This window comes from Centroberyx gerrardi, chromosome 11 (genome assembly GCF_048128805.1).
Source record: "Centroberyx gerrardi isolate f3 chromosome 11, fCenGer3.hap1.cur.20231027, whole genome shotgun sequence".
In the NCBI taxonomy this organism is placed as follows: domain Eukaryota; kingdom Metazoa; phylum Chordata; class Actinopteri; order Beryciformes; family Berycidae; genus Centroberyx; species Centroberyx gerrardi.
Window position 1 is genome coordinate 11,058,405 of NC_136007.1, and position 14,206 is coordinate 11,072,610.

Consider the following 14,206-nt stretch of genomic DNA (forward strand, 5'->3'; position numbering starts at 1 on the left):
GGGTTTGGGGTGGGCGGCAAGGAGGAATAGACAGAGATGGATAGAAAGAGGAATGGGGGAGGAGGAAAGGAAGGGCATGAGACGACATGCCCTTATGTCAACTAATCCACAGATGAGCAGAGAATCACAATTACCATAAAATTACAGAGAAATAAGCAATATATGTATAGATGTACATATGTAATATATGTATTATATGACATATCGTATCACTTGAAAAAGAGTCCACTTTATGTGCTGATGCCACTTTAGAAACTGAGAGCAAAGAAACAAGGATTGATGTTTAAATGAATAGAAAGTGAATATTGCCCAATTCTTTAAGACTTATTTAACACCGATTGATTGATGGACTTTGATTTTATTTGATGAGTAAGAAAGCAGATGACAGCAGGTGCAGAGCAGTTCCGGGAATTAAAAAACAAAAAGAAAACAAAAACAAAATAAACCACACCACAAGGAGCAATCAACAGCCACTGTGTAAAAAAGTATTATTACTTTTTATTTCAGTGCCTTAACTCACCGCTCGTTGGCTTTTATTTCCATGGAGGCGGGGCTTTGTTTATCAACAGATGAAAGGATCGACTCTCTGGACTGTGATTGGTGGGTACCGGCGTTGCTGTCTCGTGATTGGCTGAGAACGTCTTCTGCCCAGGGCGGTCGTTTGGATGGAGGAGGAGGGAGGTGGGGAGCGGGACGCCTGACAGGAACGTCAGAGGTGTGTGAGACACTGGGTGGAGGAGTGGGAGGAGTGTATGTTTCAGTAAGAGCTTTGGGTGAGTGTTTGATAGTGGGAGGAAGTGTGTGTGTGAGAGTGGGCGGAGCCAAAGTTCTCATCCTCTCCTTGTCCTCATCTGACCTGTTGGCCTCTAAACTGCACAGTGGAGCCGCTCTCTCCTCCCTCCTCTTCTTCTCTTCCTCCTCTTCCTTCTTTCTTTTCTCCTTCTCTTCCTCTTCTCTCATTCTCCTGTCTTCCTCATCCTTCTTTCTCCTTTCTTCTTTCTCTTCCCTCTTCCTCCTCTCATCCTCTTCTCGCTTCTTCCTCTCTTCCTCCTTCAAAAGTCGCTCTTTCTCCTGTCTTCTCCGCTCCTCCTTCTCTTTCTCCGCTTTGAGTAGTCTCTCCTTCTCCTTCTCCCTCTTCTTCCTCTCCTCCTCTTCTGCGACTCTCTTCTCCTCCTTCTTCCTCTCCTCCTCTTCCATTTGCTTCCTCTCTTTTTCCTTCTTCTCCTTCAAGAGTCTCTCTGTCTCCTTCCTCTCCTCCTCCTCAACACGTCTTCTCTCCTCTCTCTTCCGCCTCTCTTCCTCTTCTTTTATTCTCTGCTCCATTCTTTCTTTCTCCTCCTTCAAGAGTCTCTCCCTTTCTTTCTCCTCCGTCTTCCGCCTCTCCTCCTCAAGATGCTGCTTCTCCTCTCTCCTCCTCCTCTCTTCCTCCTCCCTCTCTTTCTCCTTTTTGAGTAGTCTCTCCTTTTCTTCCTCCTCCCTCTTTCTTCTCTCCTCTTCTTTGACTCTCTTCTCCTCCTCCTCCCTCTTCTTCCTCTCCTCCTCCAGCTCCATTTTCTTCCTCTCCTTCTCTTCCTCCTCTTTCAAGAGTCTCTCTTTCTCTTTCCTCCTGTCCTCCTCCTCTAGATGTTGTTTCTCCTCCTCTCTCTTTCTCCTTTCTTCCTCTTCCCTTAATTTCTGCTGCCCTTGTTCTTTGCCCTCCTTCAGTAGTCTCTGTTTTTCTTTTGCCTCCTTCAAGAGTTTCTCCTCAAACTTCTTCCTCTCTTCCTCCTCCAGGAGCCTCTTTTTCTCTTCCACCCTCCTCTTTCTTTCCTCCTCAAACACTCTTCTCTCCTCCCTCCTTTTCTCCTCCTCCTCCTTCATCTTCTTCAAGAATCTCTCCTTCTCGAGCCTCCTCTCCTCCTCCCTCCTATGCTTTTCCTTCTCCTCCTCCTCCAAGAGCCTCTTCCTCTCCTCTCTTTTCCTCTTCGATTCATCATCCCTCTTCCTCCTCTCCTCCTCCTCCCTCATCCTCTCCTGTTTATCTCTTTTTTCCTTCAAGAGTCTCTCCTCCTCCCGCTTCTTCCTCTCCTTCTCCTTCTTCTTCTCCTCCTCCTCCTGCAAGAGTCTCTTCTTCTCCTCCGCTAACAGTTTCTTCTTCTCCTCCTCCCGCTTCCTCCTTTCCTCCTCCTGTTTCTTAACTCTTTCTTTCTCCTCTTTCTCCCTCTGCTCCTCCTGCACTGTCTTCCTCCTCTTCTCCTTCGCTGCTTCTTCTAACTGGTCTGTCAGTGAAGACCCTCCTCCAAGGGCCTTTTCATTGGTTTTCTGTTCAAGACTGCAGGACAGACAGACAATACACCTTAATCCTAAGTGTGTGTGTATGTGTGTGTGTGTACGCGCGCGTGTGTGTGTGGGCATGCATGCACACATGCTTGCATGCATGCGTACATGAGCATGCTTGTGTGTGTCTGTTATATGTCCATTGTAAGTGCCTAAGTGCCTAATTTTATGTTTGGGGCGTGATTTATCTACGTGATATAAATAAATGATTAAAATGTGTGTGTGTGTGTGTGTGTGTGTGTGTGTGTGTGTGTGTGTGTGTGTGCACGTACACATCCATGTTGTGTGTGATACTCACCCCGGAGGACACCTTTTGATGGTATCCCGTTTAGAGTCCTCCTCTTCCAGGAACAAGCCCCCTGATTCTTGGCTCTGGTTAAGTGACTCAAAGATGATGTCATCAAAGTCGGGCTCGGGCTTCGCCAACGGTGGCTTTTCGATCTTAAACGTGTTAACGATCCCCTCCAGCTCACTGGCTGGCGTTTTATTCAAACCCGTTTCCCCCTCAGCCTTTGACTGTTTAGGGGTGATAAATGCTGCCACGACATTGGTGGAGGGCTGTTGAGGGGCGGAGCTCTCGCAGGAAAAGGGCCACGGAGGGGGCGGGGCTACGATCAGCTCTGAAGGGGATTGGCCGTGACTGGGGACAGAGATACCGGAGGTCAGGCTTGAACGATCAAAAGTCACACAGCGGGCGGGCCACAAAGCATGGTGAGATTTTGCAAGGCTGGGCGTGCGGGAGGTGAGGAGGGGTTGGTGACAGGCGGGCCGCACAGCAAACTATAGACCTGCTAATTTTACTTCTACAGTCATTCTACAGCCAGGTACTGGAAGACCAGAGCAACAGGAGGCAGGGCAGAAGACACTCTGCAACTGTTAGCACATGTTAGCATCAAGGAAGCGCAAACGCCATACACAAAGCAACCATGAGTCAGTGAACAGCTGTGGGTCAACAAGTCAAGCAATCCTTGATCAAGAGACATGAATAAGAGTTTCCTGTCAGCAAGCTGAAGCAGGCTTGCCTTAGCAGTGAGATGGGTTAGTTTGGGGTCACTCAGATTATTTAGGGTCATTTTAAAAGTGTAATAAGTAAGATTTTACTGTCCTTATCTAACTATAAAGCGAGGAATCTCTGTCTGTGAGTGAGTGAGTGTGTGTGTGTGTATGTGTGTTTGTCTGTCCGTCGCATCGAGAACCGTACGTCCGATCGACTTCACACTTGGCGGGTGTATTGCTGGGGACCCAAGGACGTGCAGTGTCGGATTTGGTGCAATTTGGACACGCGACACGTTCAATATTACTAAACTTTGAATAAACAAGCGGACAGCGCTCTGTGCAGCAGCGGGGCTCAAGCGGTACGGGCACACGCGGTTCTCGAGAAAGCTGCACTACGGGCACGAGCGGTACGGGCACGAGCGGTTCTCAAGAAAGCTGCACTATGGGCACGAGCGGTTCTTGAGAAAGCTGCACTACGGGCATGAGCGGTTCTCGAGAAAGCTGCACTACGGGCACGAGCGGTTCTCAAGAAAGCTGCACTATGGGCACGAGCGGTTCTTGAGAAAGCTGCACTACGGGCATGAGCGGTTCTTGAGAAAGCTGCACTACGGGCACGAGCGGTTCTCGAGAAAGCTGCACTATGGGCACGCGCGGTTCTCGAGAAAGCTGCACTACGGGCACGAGCGGTACGGGCATGCGCGTTTCTCGAGAAAGCTGCACTACGGGCACAAGCGGTTCTCGAGAAATCTGCACTACCGGCACGAGCGGTTCTCGAGAAAGCTGCAAGCAGCAATCGGCCCGTTCCGGACAGGCACGTTTTGAACGGGCACTGCACTAGTAAACACAAAATGACCATAATGCATCTACAGGGTTGTTGGATCAATACTAATGGATCTTTCTAATGCATTGCTTGCAGGTTCTTGTGTTCTCAATGACGCGTTTGATGTAATATCTAAACTATAATTCCAAGTCAAAAGAATGCAAGGATGATGGGTGGATCAAGATCCTGGAAGTTTACTTGCCAACCTGTGATGAATCAGAGGGTGACTTGACCAATGAGAATGCACGAAAAGCCTCAAGGTTCATTGCAAGAATGATGAATCATGTCCAAACAGTGCTACAGTCAATAGTACAGAGACGGAAAATGAACACCAGTGCGTGTTAATTGATCACGCGATATCAAGCACACACCCGTTCTCGAACTGTGAAGATGCTTCTCTGTGCTTGCTTTCTTGAGAAGTTTGTTCTCCTCAAGACAACTTGGGAAGAACTTTCTCCACAAGGACATGACACACGTTTCGACGTGGCATTCTTGGATTTGATAATCACTTCATGACTCAACAACTATTTTGCCAGGTGCTGAGATTTCTGGCTTTCAGAAGCATAGTCTTGTTTTGGAAAAGATCTCAAAAAGTGTTGTAATCTATGACTTTTCTCCCAAAATGGATTAGGGCTGCATCCAGTATACATGGTTATGACTCAGTGCAGACACACAGACACCGTCTGGCAACTTAAATGGTTTGAGGCCAAACTTATCTGTAAGCATCCAAACTAAGTAAACTCAATTTGACTGATGTGACATCATCCCATGACCTCACCTGATCCTTCTTGGCTCAGCTTTGCTTTCTGTAATTGTCTCCTTAGAGTCCTGGGCTGGTCTGACTGGCTGGTGACTGGCTATCCTGATGCTGGCGACCGCCCTGTTGCTTCGAGGAGACTCATCGCCGCGGCTCAGAGAAACTGGAGTTGTTTCCTTGGCAACAGGGGTCATTTCCTTGACCACTTGGGCTGGGGGGAATGCCGATGACCCTACAAAAGGGCAAATACAAGATCAGGCCATGAATTACACACTGTAAATGGTCTTTACCAGAATGAGAGGAAAGCGTGGTTATTTTTCACCAGAGAACTGCTTTCATATTTGACATTTTCACACGTCAAAAAGCATCAGAGAATTGTCTTTGAAATCACTTGAGGTTGAAATAATCCCTGATAGAAGAATAGTTTGAGAAAGGGCAGTTGGCTGGTGTACCTGACCGGCAGGAGCTGAGCTCAGCAGGAGCAGGAGCAGAGGCAGGGAGCTGAGAGTGAGTGACAGAGAGAGGGAAGGAGGAAAGAAGAGAAGAGGAGCGAGGGGGCGAGGAGCGGGGAAGAGAGGCGGAGAGGGGTGGAGCCTCGGGGTCACAGAGAGCATCAAGGTCCGGACTAGTCAATAGAGGGATTGGGCTGATGTCGCCACCAATCAGAGTGGAGTCCAACCTCAGCCACGCCCCCTGATCACCTGAGGAAGGCAGAACGGGGAACGCAAAGGAAACGAGAGGAGAAAAAAAGACGTGGAGAAGGATAGCATTAGTGGAGAAGAGTACAAGAGGAAAAGGGGAGGAAAGATGAGGAGGAGAGAGAAAAGGTGGGCAGGGGGAGAGCAGAGATGAAGAGGATGACAAGCAGTGAGGGGTGAAATGAGGAAGGAAGAGAGAGTGGGAGAGTGAAAGTGAGTTGAATAGTTAGAGAAGAATAAAGAAGCAAAAAAGGAGGAGAAGGATGGGTGTGAGAGTATGGAGGGAGAGAAAATTTGGTATTGAGAAGATGAGATAGATGTATGATTGTGAAAATGGAAACAAGAGGAGAAAGGGGAAAGGAAAGAGGATTGGAAGGAAAGAACAGAAAGGAAATGTAAATAGTATGATTAGCACAGTCAGCAGTGTCACTGGCGCCAGGCAGCAGAGCAGTAATGTAAGCTTCATAATGACAGTATTCTTTCCAATAAACAAGTGACAAAGTACCTCACTGTCGCTTCACTTCACCATCTCTGTTAGCTGTCTTTGGCCTAGATAAAGTTTGGCATCTTATTCTAGTTTGGTTTGACCTGGACTGGAGCCAGTGCAGTACCTGGCCATCCTGACACCACAATATACTTACTAATTCTTAAATTGACATCTAAGATATCCCTATGTTTACATTTGTGTCTATATATTTATAGTATTTTTTATAATTACCTGTTAATTTATTACAATCACCTGTTATTTTCCTACCAAGATGGCCGTGTGGTGATGTAACAGAATACTATGAATAAGTAGGTTCACTGGACACTACTGTAGACCAACTGGCTTTAATCTTTATTTATTTTAATCAAGCTCAGTAAGTAAAACATTTGAGAGCAAACAACATGTTTCACACCTGACTCATAGAGAAGCTATTAACGCCACACAACTCATGCTGATACCACTCGTACCGTTCAGTTCATTGACAGTGGTTACCTGACTCTGAGCTAGAAGGGTGAGATTTGGGGAGAGGTGGTGCTGTAGCCATGTTAGCCCCTGTCTCGTCAAAGGGAGGGGCATCAGGGGAGAAGGGTGAGGGAGAGGAGGGGCGAGCCATTGACTTGACAATCTGAGGTCTGAAAATATGAGAACGAACTAATAGAGGACGCAAGACGGACATCAAGCAAAGAGAAGAGAACAGAAGAGAAAAGAAGGGGAAAAAAGGGAGACGGTTAAAGGATTGAAATGAATGGCAGTAGTAGATTAGTAGAATACATTGGATCATGTGATGATATAACATCACTTGAATTTAGACCAATCAGAGGAGAGACAGACCAGCGACTGAAGTTGGCTCATCTGCAGTTTGAACCTCTGGGTGGCGCCGCTGATATGAAACTGGAACTGAGGAGAGGAAATCAGAAGAGGAGAGGAGGCGAGAGGAGAAATGAACCAAAGGAGGAACAAAGAGAAAGCAGTGAGTGGGTGAGTGGTGAAGAGTGAAAGGGGAACAGCATTACTTCTTTTATGGCATGCGGTTAACTCACATCATGACACACTGCAGAAGTGATCTGTACCTGTACTGCACAGACATGTTTACTTTGTTCTTTCAGTCGTCTCTCAGCAATGACAACGACCGACCCAGGTTGTGTAACCAACCCAGTGCGGTGCACCTCAGCTTGGCTCAGTCTGGTAGTTTAGCAGTGATTAGTGTCACAATAATGGAGATTTCTACTACTTCAATACCATTGCAAAAGATTGAGCTGGAATTCCATTTCAATGTCATCTCCAGAGGGTGTATATGTATGGAGCGGAATATATAGATAGAGGAAGAAGAAGAAGAAGAAGAAGAAGAAGAAGAAGAAGAAGAAGAAGAAGAAGGAGGAGGAGGAGGAGGAGGAGGAGGCTCTTGACTGCGGACTGCAGCAGTCAGAGGAAAACAGCTGAAAACGTGGCAACAGTGTCAAATAGTTCACCACATCTTGAACTGAATCCCAGTCCACCTAAACTAGTTGATAAAATTGGTGTCAGGAGCAAAACATGGAACGACTTTACTTACAGAGCCAACAAAGACAGATACCCAACCAGCACATCAAAACCAACGTTGGAAACGTTGCTACAAAGCTGTCCAAGTCAAGCGTGGTAACACATTGCTTGATGTTTTTTCTTGTTTTGCCGCGGTTCTGTAGTATTACTAAATGTTTAGATATTAAACTTAGTATTGGTATCAAAGTCAGAATTCTGGTATCATGACAACACTACCAATGATCCTGACCATGCATATAAATACTCTAGTACACACATTTTCTACCACACACATGAAGCTACATCATGCGGAGAGACGTTCCAACAAGACAATTGTACGTAAAAAATTAGGTCAATGGAAAAGCAGCATGCTCGTCAGCCAGCCAGCCAGCCAGCCAGTGGATACCTTTTCCTGAGCTGGGCTGGAAGATTCTGGGCAGGGAGGGAGGCTGAGATGGGGTCCGGGTGAGTGGAGGGTGTGTGGACAGGGTCTCAGAGGACTGGGCGGACTTGTGGGGAGGGAGGGATTCGGAGGGAAGAGGCTTGGAGGCAGCAGCGGGGGTGATACGGGGCAGAATGGGCCCGGCGGAAACAGAGATAGAGGGCTTTTGGGGGGCCGAGGAGGAGGGTGTTAGGATAGCAGGCTGGGGTGATGGCGATGTAAGGGAGGGAGGCTTGGGAGTTGATGAGGTAATGCCTGTTTCTGAGGCGTTGGGAGGCTTAGAGGGAAGGGTGGAGGGGGTATTTGAGGGAGCTGGGGCTTTGTGGGGCTTGGGTGAGGGAGGATTAGGGGGAGAGGAAGGTTGGGGCAAGGAGGGCGTCGCTGAAGATGGCTGGGGTGAGGCAGCAGGTAAAGTTGGTGCCGATGGAGGATGAGGAGGGGAGGAAGCCACAGCAGATGGAGACAGAACAGAGGGAGTGTTTTGGGAAGAAGGGGTGGCTATGGATGCTATAGTCTTGGAGGATTCGGGTGATGGAGGATTAGGAGGAGACAGTGATACATCAGAGAGAGGCAGAGCAGAGGGGGCGCTCTGGCTGGAAGGAGAAGGTGTAGCTGCGGTGGCTTTGGAGCTCTTGGGTGATGGTGGATTAGGTAATGCAGAGGGTGGAGGGAGGGGGTCAGGTGAAGCGGGAGCGCCAGGCTCAATGGGGACGAGTGTTTTTTTATGCTTGGACCGGGGTGAGGGTTGAGGGGAGGGGCCGGGGGAAGGCTGGGCCCCTGATTGGACAGGGGCGGCGGCGGAGAGGGCGGCAGCGGAGAGGGCGTGTCTGCAGCGACGAGGGGAAGGGCGAGGAGCGACAGGTAGAGGGGGGCGGGAGTGGAGGGCAGGACTGGGAGGAGCAGATCCCTCTCTTCCACAGGCTGGATATGGATGGGTGGATGGATAGATGGATGGAAGTGGATGTTTGCAGAAAGAGAAAGTAATAAAAAGGGAACAACAAAAATGTCATAATGAAAATGAAATGGCACTGAAACATCACATGTCAGTTAGTTTTGCTGTTGTCATGAAGATCCTTTGTTAATCACATGACTTGTTGGTATGATACCAACAAGAAAACATGAATCTGTGGGCCTCTTTGGATATGGGCATGAGGTATGAGGTCAGAAATGGATAATGCAGGTTGAGTTAATGAAAGGGCTGGATTTGCATATACATTGATATGCAACCTTATTTAAATGAGAATATCTGTGTTATTTAGAGTTATAGCCCACTTTACACTGACAAAACTTAAAATTAACTGCTGTCCCAGCTGACAAAGACGCCCTAAATAAGAAGACATGGATGTGACAAATAAGTTTGTAAGGTGTCATGTTTTTGATGGATTATTTCCTGGCAGAGACCAGCTATTCTCCATTTTAGTGTTGATAACATTATTCTGGACACAATCATCTCCATGTGAGTTGCATCAGGAGCTTTCCAAGCCACCATCCAAAATACAATATTTTAGAGTCATAAGTCTATCGTCATGTGATTCTCAATAACGTATTTGAGGTCCAGATGAGAAATATGTGGTATGCAAAGAACTTGGTTAAGTGGCACTGCCCAGTAATGTGGGAAGGGCTGCAGAGGAAGTCATGGAAGAACAAATGACAGGAGTGTGTGAACTAGTACAAACAGAGATGCCAAAAGACAGAGAGAGGGAGTGAAAGAGACACAGACAGAGAGACAGAAAAGTACCTGCCTACAGCTCCTTCTCTCTGGCGAAGGCAAGAGAAACAAAAAGCAAGAGACAGAGAGAGAGAGAGAGAGAGGAAGCTACCTGAGGGTGGAAGAGTGTGTCCAGTGGAGTTTCTCTTGTCAGGCGGAGGGGGAGCGGGGCGGTTGGGGCGGGTTAGAGTGTGCGGAGCTGGCAGCCAGGACAGGAAGGACAATAACAGAGGCATTGACAGGAAAACAGGGTGGAAGAGGAAGCAAAGTCAGAGTAGCGAGGGGTGAAAATATTTCAAAGTGAAGAACAGGCAGAAGAAGCAGTGTGTGTATGTGTATGTGTATGTGTATGTGTATGTGTATGTGTGTGTGTGTGTGTGTGTGTGTGTGTGTGTGCCTACCTGTAGCAGTGACAGACTTCTTGTCCTCCTCCTCGTCGCTCTCATTAAAGTCGTCAAGGTTGCCGATGTCAGTGGGTTTGACGCTCATCAGGCTGGCCAGACTCTGCATGTCTTCATCACTAGCCAACAAACACAAGAGAATATTTGAGTATGTTTTCAAATATATGAACTAGTTGAATTCAAGCACTCTCCATGCATTTGCAAGTACGTATCATTTATCGAGTACTACTGTCTGGGATAAGCAGACATTGTCATCATCAGCAAGAGACAGGTAAATGGTATGACATCATCTTTACGGGGCAAAAACATGGGACAACTACCAATCAGCACATGGACATCATAAACATAGACATAGTCATAATTATCATAATAATCACATTAATCACAGTAATAAAGAACTGTATTTATAATCCATAAACACCATGTACTGATGTAATAAGTAGTAGCAGAAAGAAAAATAACTGCTGCTCACGTGGCTTTTCCCTCCCGGAGGAAGACGCAGGACAGCGACAGCTTGAGCGTGGCCTCCACCACTTTGACGGACAGCGGCTTCAGCTTCAGCGTCAGGTCGGTCTGGGTGGGGGTGGGGCTGGCAAACCGCTTCAGGTTTATGTCCGCTGATGCCAACACCTTACGATGGCCCTTGCTCTCCTGTACGAGACAGTGAGGGTGGAAGGCAGGTAGGGATGGGTGTTGAAAAAAAGTAACTATTAATAAACGAATTTTAAAGCATCAAAATATCCAAAATGTTTTATTCTTGAATACTAATTGTTGAATGTACTGTGTATATGTAGAGGTTATATGTATGTTTTGTGCATTTTACTAAGAAAAACAATCAATTACAGTCTGGCTTCATTTATTAAAGCAAATTGCATGTTTAAGATATTATGCAGAACATAATTTACTCAATCACATAATGAAATATTCCTTCATTCAACATAGAAGGATAATGAAAAAAGTGTCAGTTCATTAACAGTACTGAGAAACAATGCATGACCCAGCTCTATACGTGGGCACTAGAGGTTTAGGTTAATTGACTAGTTAGGTAACGAGTTAGATAGAGGAGAAGTCTAGAGATACTTACACCCTCAACAACAAAGGTCCAGTCTTTGTCCTCAAACTCTTCTGCATTGGGCTCCTGAGGAAGCGAGATGGCAGGAAACAACAACATTACTCCATATAATTCCAGTGGAACAAGCAAAGTGTAACATCCTGTCTGCCAGTCTGTCTGTGCTGTCTCATCCATCCATGTCCTTGCAAATCAATTAATCAATGCATTATCCCTTGAAGAGCGTTGAACCAGCTGTGATTGCACTTTTCAATATCAATTATTTTGATAGTATGATGGACTTGTGCAATTTGGAAGAATAGCCCAATGGATGTTATTCCCACAGTAGACGTACTCAAGGTGGGAAACTCAACCTGTACCAAGATGCACATCATACAAAGGTAAGGAATCAGATTTAAACATTTATCATGTCACAGATTCTCCACTAAAAACCAATGAATGGATCTCAAGAATCCAGAGGGATAGGTTCACATATTAAGATAATCTATTTCGCTCACTATCAGAATCTAGCCTACCCTGCTGATAAAAAACAGCTCTAGCTATGTGATATCGAGGTCATAAGTATATAAAGTTTAAAGTATAATACTGTGTCCCGTTGTGATAACAGTACCTTGAATAGTGTAACGGAGATGTCGATGTTCTCCGGTACCGGCCACACCACCATGCCTCTGTACGGGTTCTTGATTCCTGGCTGCCAACTGTGGAGCTGCACAACAAACACCATGTTAGAGAGAACATCTGTGTGTGTGTGTGTGTGTGTGTGTGTGTGTGTAGTGTTTAGTGTTTCAGTAGTTTCACCTTGGAGCACATGCGTCTGTTCCTCCTGGTCCACACCACCCTCAACTTGTCTGGTTGCCTGGAAACACATCAGATTACACCATGGCATGCCACATGTCATTACATGAAAAACCCATTTTACACTGATTACATATACTGCTCTACTGATCTCCAACCAAGGCAAAGCTTCAACAAACAAATGTGAGTCTCTGCATTGTTTAGCCATTTTTTCAACGTTAAACGCTCTGAAAAAAACCTCAGAGAAAACATTATGACCAAAGAATTTCTTCACACTCTTCTAAATTTAAGTACTAAGCTTAACTGGAGCTAATTCCAGACAAAATCTGACAAATTGAATCAACTCTTATGTAATGTCTGGGTGTAACGTCTCAACAAACTGGATATTATACACACAGAACACTGGAGGTCTTGTGACAGTCACTGCATAGTCAGGACAATCATGCCTTGGAATCAAAGACAGGACTGTGTGTGTGTGTGTGTGTGTGTGTGCCTGTGTATGTGTGTGTTTGTGTGTGCAGATGGCTGTGTGTGTGTGTGTGTGTGCATGGTATGTTTGTCTAATCTGAGTAAATTGCTTGTCAGTCTGTATGCATTTGCAAGGATGTAAATGTGTGTCTGTGTGTGTGTGTGTGTGTGTGTCTGTGTGTGTGTGTGTGTGTGTGTGTGCAGGCAGCTGTTCCTTTGCGAATGCATGGCATGTGTGTCTAGTTTGAGTAAATTGCACGTCAGTCTATCTGTATGTACTGTACTGTATCCGCAAGGATGTAAATGTGTGTGTTTGTAAAATATGTGTGTGTGTGTTTTCCATTGTATTTTTTTGAGGCCTCTGCAGTACAGGAAGTGAAACAGGAAGCTGCTGAGTCATGTGACCTGGGTCTATCTGACTGTGAGGTGTGCCTCTGAGCAGGAAGAAGGAACCCCCACATCTGGGCATGATATTACTAGAAGAAGTACTCCTTTAAACTCAACTGCTAACTCCTAATCTAAGTATCACCACAGCTTTCATAACACCCACGCATGTTCCCCATAATATCTCTAGTAATAGTTTATAGACGGTAAAACACAGCTATACTGGACAAATGATGGCTAGCTGAGGCTACGATGCAGTAAATTGTCTCAGGTTGCAGTATAAGTATAGCAATAGGAAGACTGTGTGTGTATAGGTGTGTGTGTGTGTGTGTGTGTGTGTGTGTGTGTGTGGTATGTGTGTTAGGGGGTCAGGAGTGGCATCAGAAATAGACTGGCAGGCACAGAGCAAAAGGACTGGAGGGGAAGAAAGAGGAATGGGGGTGGAGGGAAGGAAAGAAAATCAGAAAAAGGGAAGAGGGAAGACCCGAAACTTAAAGACAACTTAGTGAGATCTAAAACGCAAACGACTGCGATAAATTTAAACCGCGAGAGGCAAAATAACAATTGTTTGTATTCAGTTTTACTCCAGAAAGTCTATTCTACATCAGCAGTCTGGCATAAGACAGTTTAATCGCATACAATAACTATGTATTGTGGTTCATATTACATTACTCAGCAGACAATAGTTATATATTTCATATCTGACTGAACGATTGATAAACTTTATTATCCTCCGTATGGAAACGTTGTTCAGGTTTTAGAAAGATGCATGTGACCCACTGACACTTTCACAGATATTTATAGGCATAAATGCAGCTGTTTCTCAGCAAAATGATGACACTAACTTCTCTATTGGTGCAGCCGTATGATTTTGTCACATGTTTTAATTGCTTTTAGCAGTGTCCTGGTTGTTGCTGGTGTTACTTGTTATGCTGGTTATGGTCTCCACGTCCTTATGTGTGTGCTACTTTACTGTCTCTTTCAGCATTACTGTTGTTATTGTGTTTTATGTTGCCCTCTGCAAACTGCTAGACTTCTTATCTTGTCTCCCTCTGTGTTTTTCTTTCCATTTTCTTCAATTCCCCATCAAGAGCTTCTTTGCCTCTTGTCAGGACATCATTGAAAAAGAATTGATCGACTTAAACATATGATATGATAACATATGATAAGCACAGTGTAGGCACAGTGCATTCTCATTGCTGTTTTTTTTCTTCAAACTCCCTCTGTAACTCCAACATCTAACATAAAGCTTAAGAAATTATTTACACTCGTCATGTGTCAGGCATGATAGTGCAGCTGCAAATGCAAATCATCTTTATCACACCTACTCTAAGCATGCATCAGAGC

The 14,206-nt window shown here is 45.7% G+C and overlaps 1 protein-coding gene across 1 annotated transcript in view; it reads right to left on the reverse strand.

Annotated features, from left to right (window-relative positions):
• Positions 1-14,206, reverse strand: part of LOC139917146 (EH domain-binding protein 1-like protein 1) — a 31,953-nt gene that overhangs the window by 14,635 nt on the left and 3,112 nt on the right. Inside the window, exons 2-11 of the mRNA XM_078286474.1 lie at positions 12,011-12,068; positions 11,823-11,918; positions 11,228-11,281; positions 10,616-10,794; positions 10,144-10,262; positions 6,906-6,971; positions 6,567-6,725; positions 4,911-5,121; positions 2,615-2,956; positions 521-2,311 (exon numbers count right to left, since the gene is read on the reverse strand). Coding sequence (XP_078142600.1) covers positions 521-2,311; positions 2,615-2,956; positions 4,911-5,121; positions 6,567-6,725; positions 6,906-6,971; positions 10,144-10,262; positions 10,616-10,794; positions 11,228-11,281; positions 11,823-11,918; positions 12,011-12,068 — 3,075 coding nt within the window. The remainder of the gene's footprint in view (positions 1-520; positions 2,312-2,614; positions 2,957-4,910; positions 5,122-6,566; positions 6,726-6,905; positions 6,972-10,143; positions 10,263-10,615; positions 10,795-11,227; positions 11,282-11,822; positions 11,919-12,010; positions 12,069-14,206) is intronic.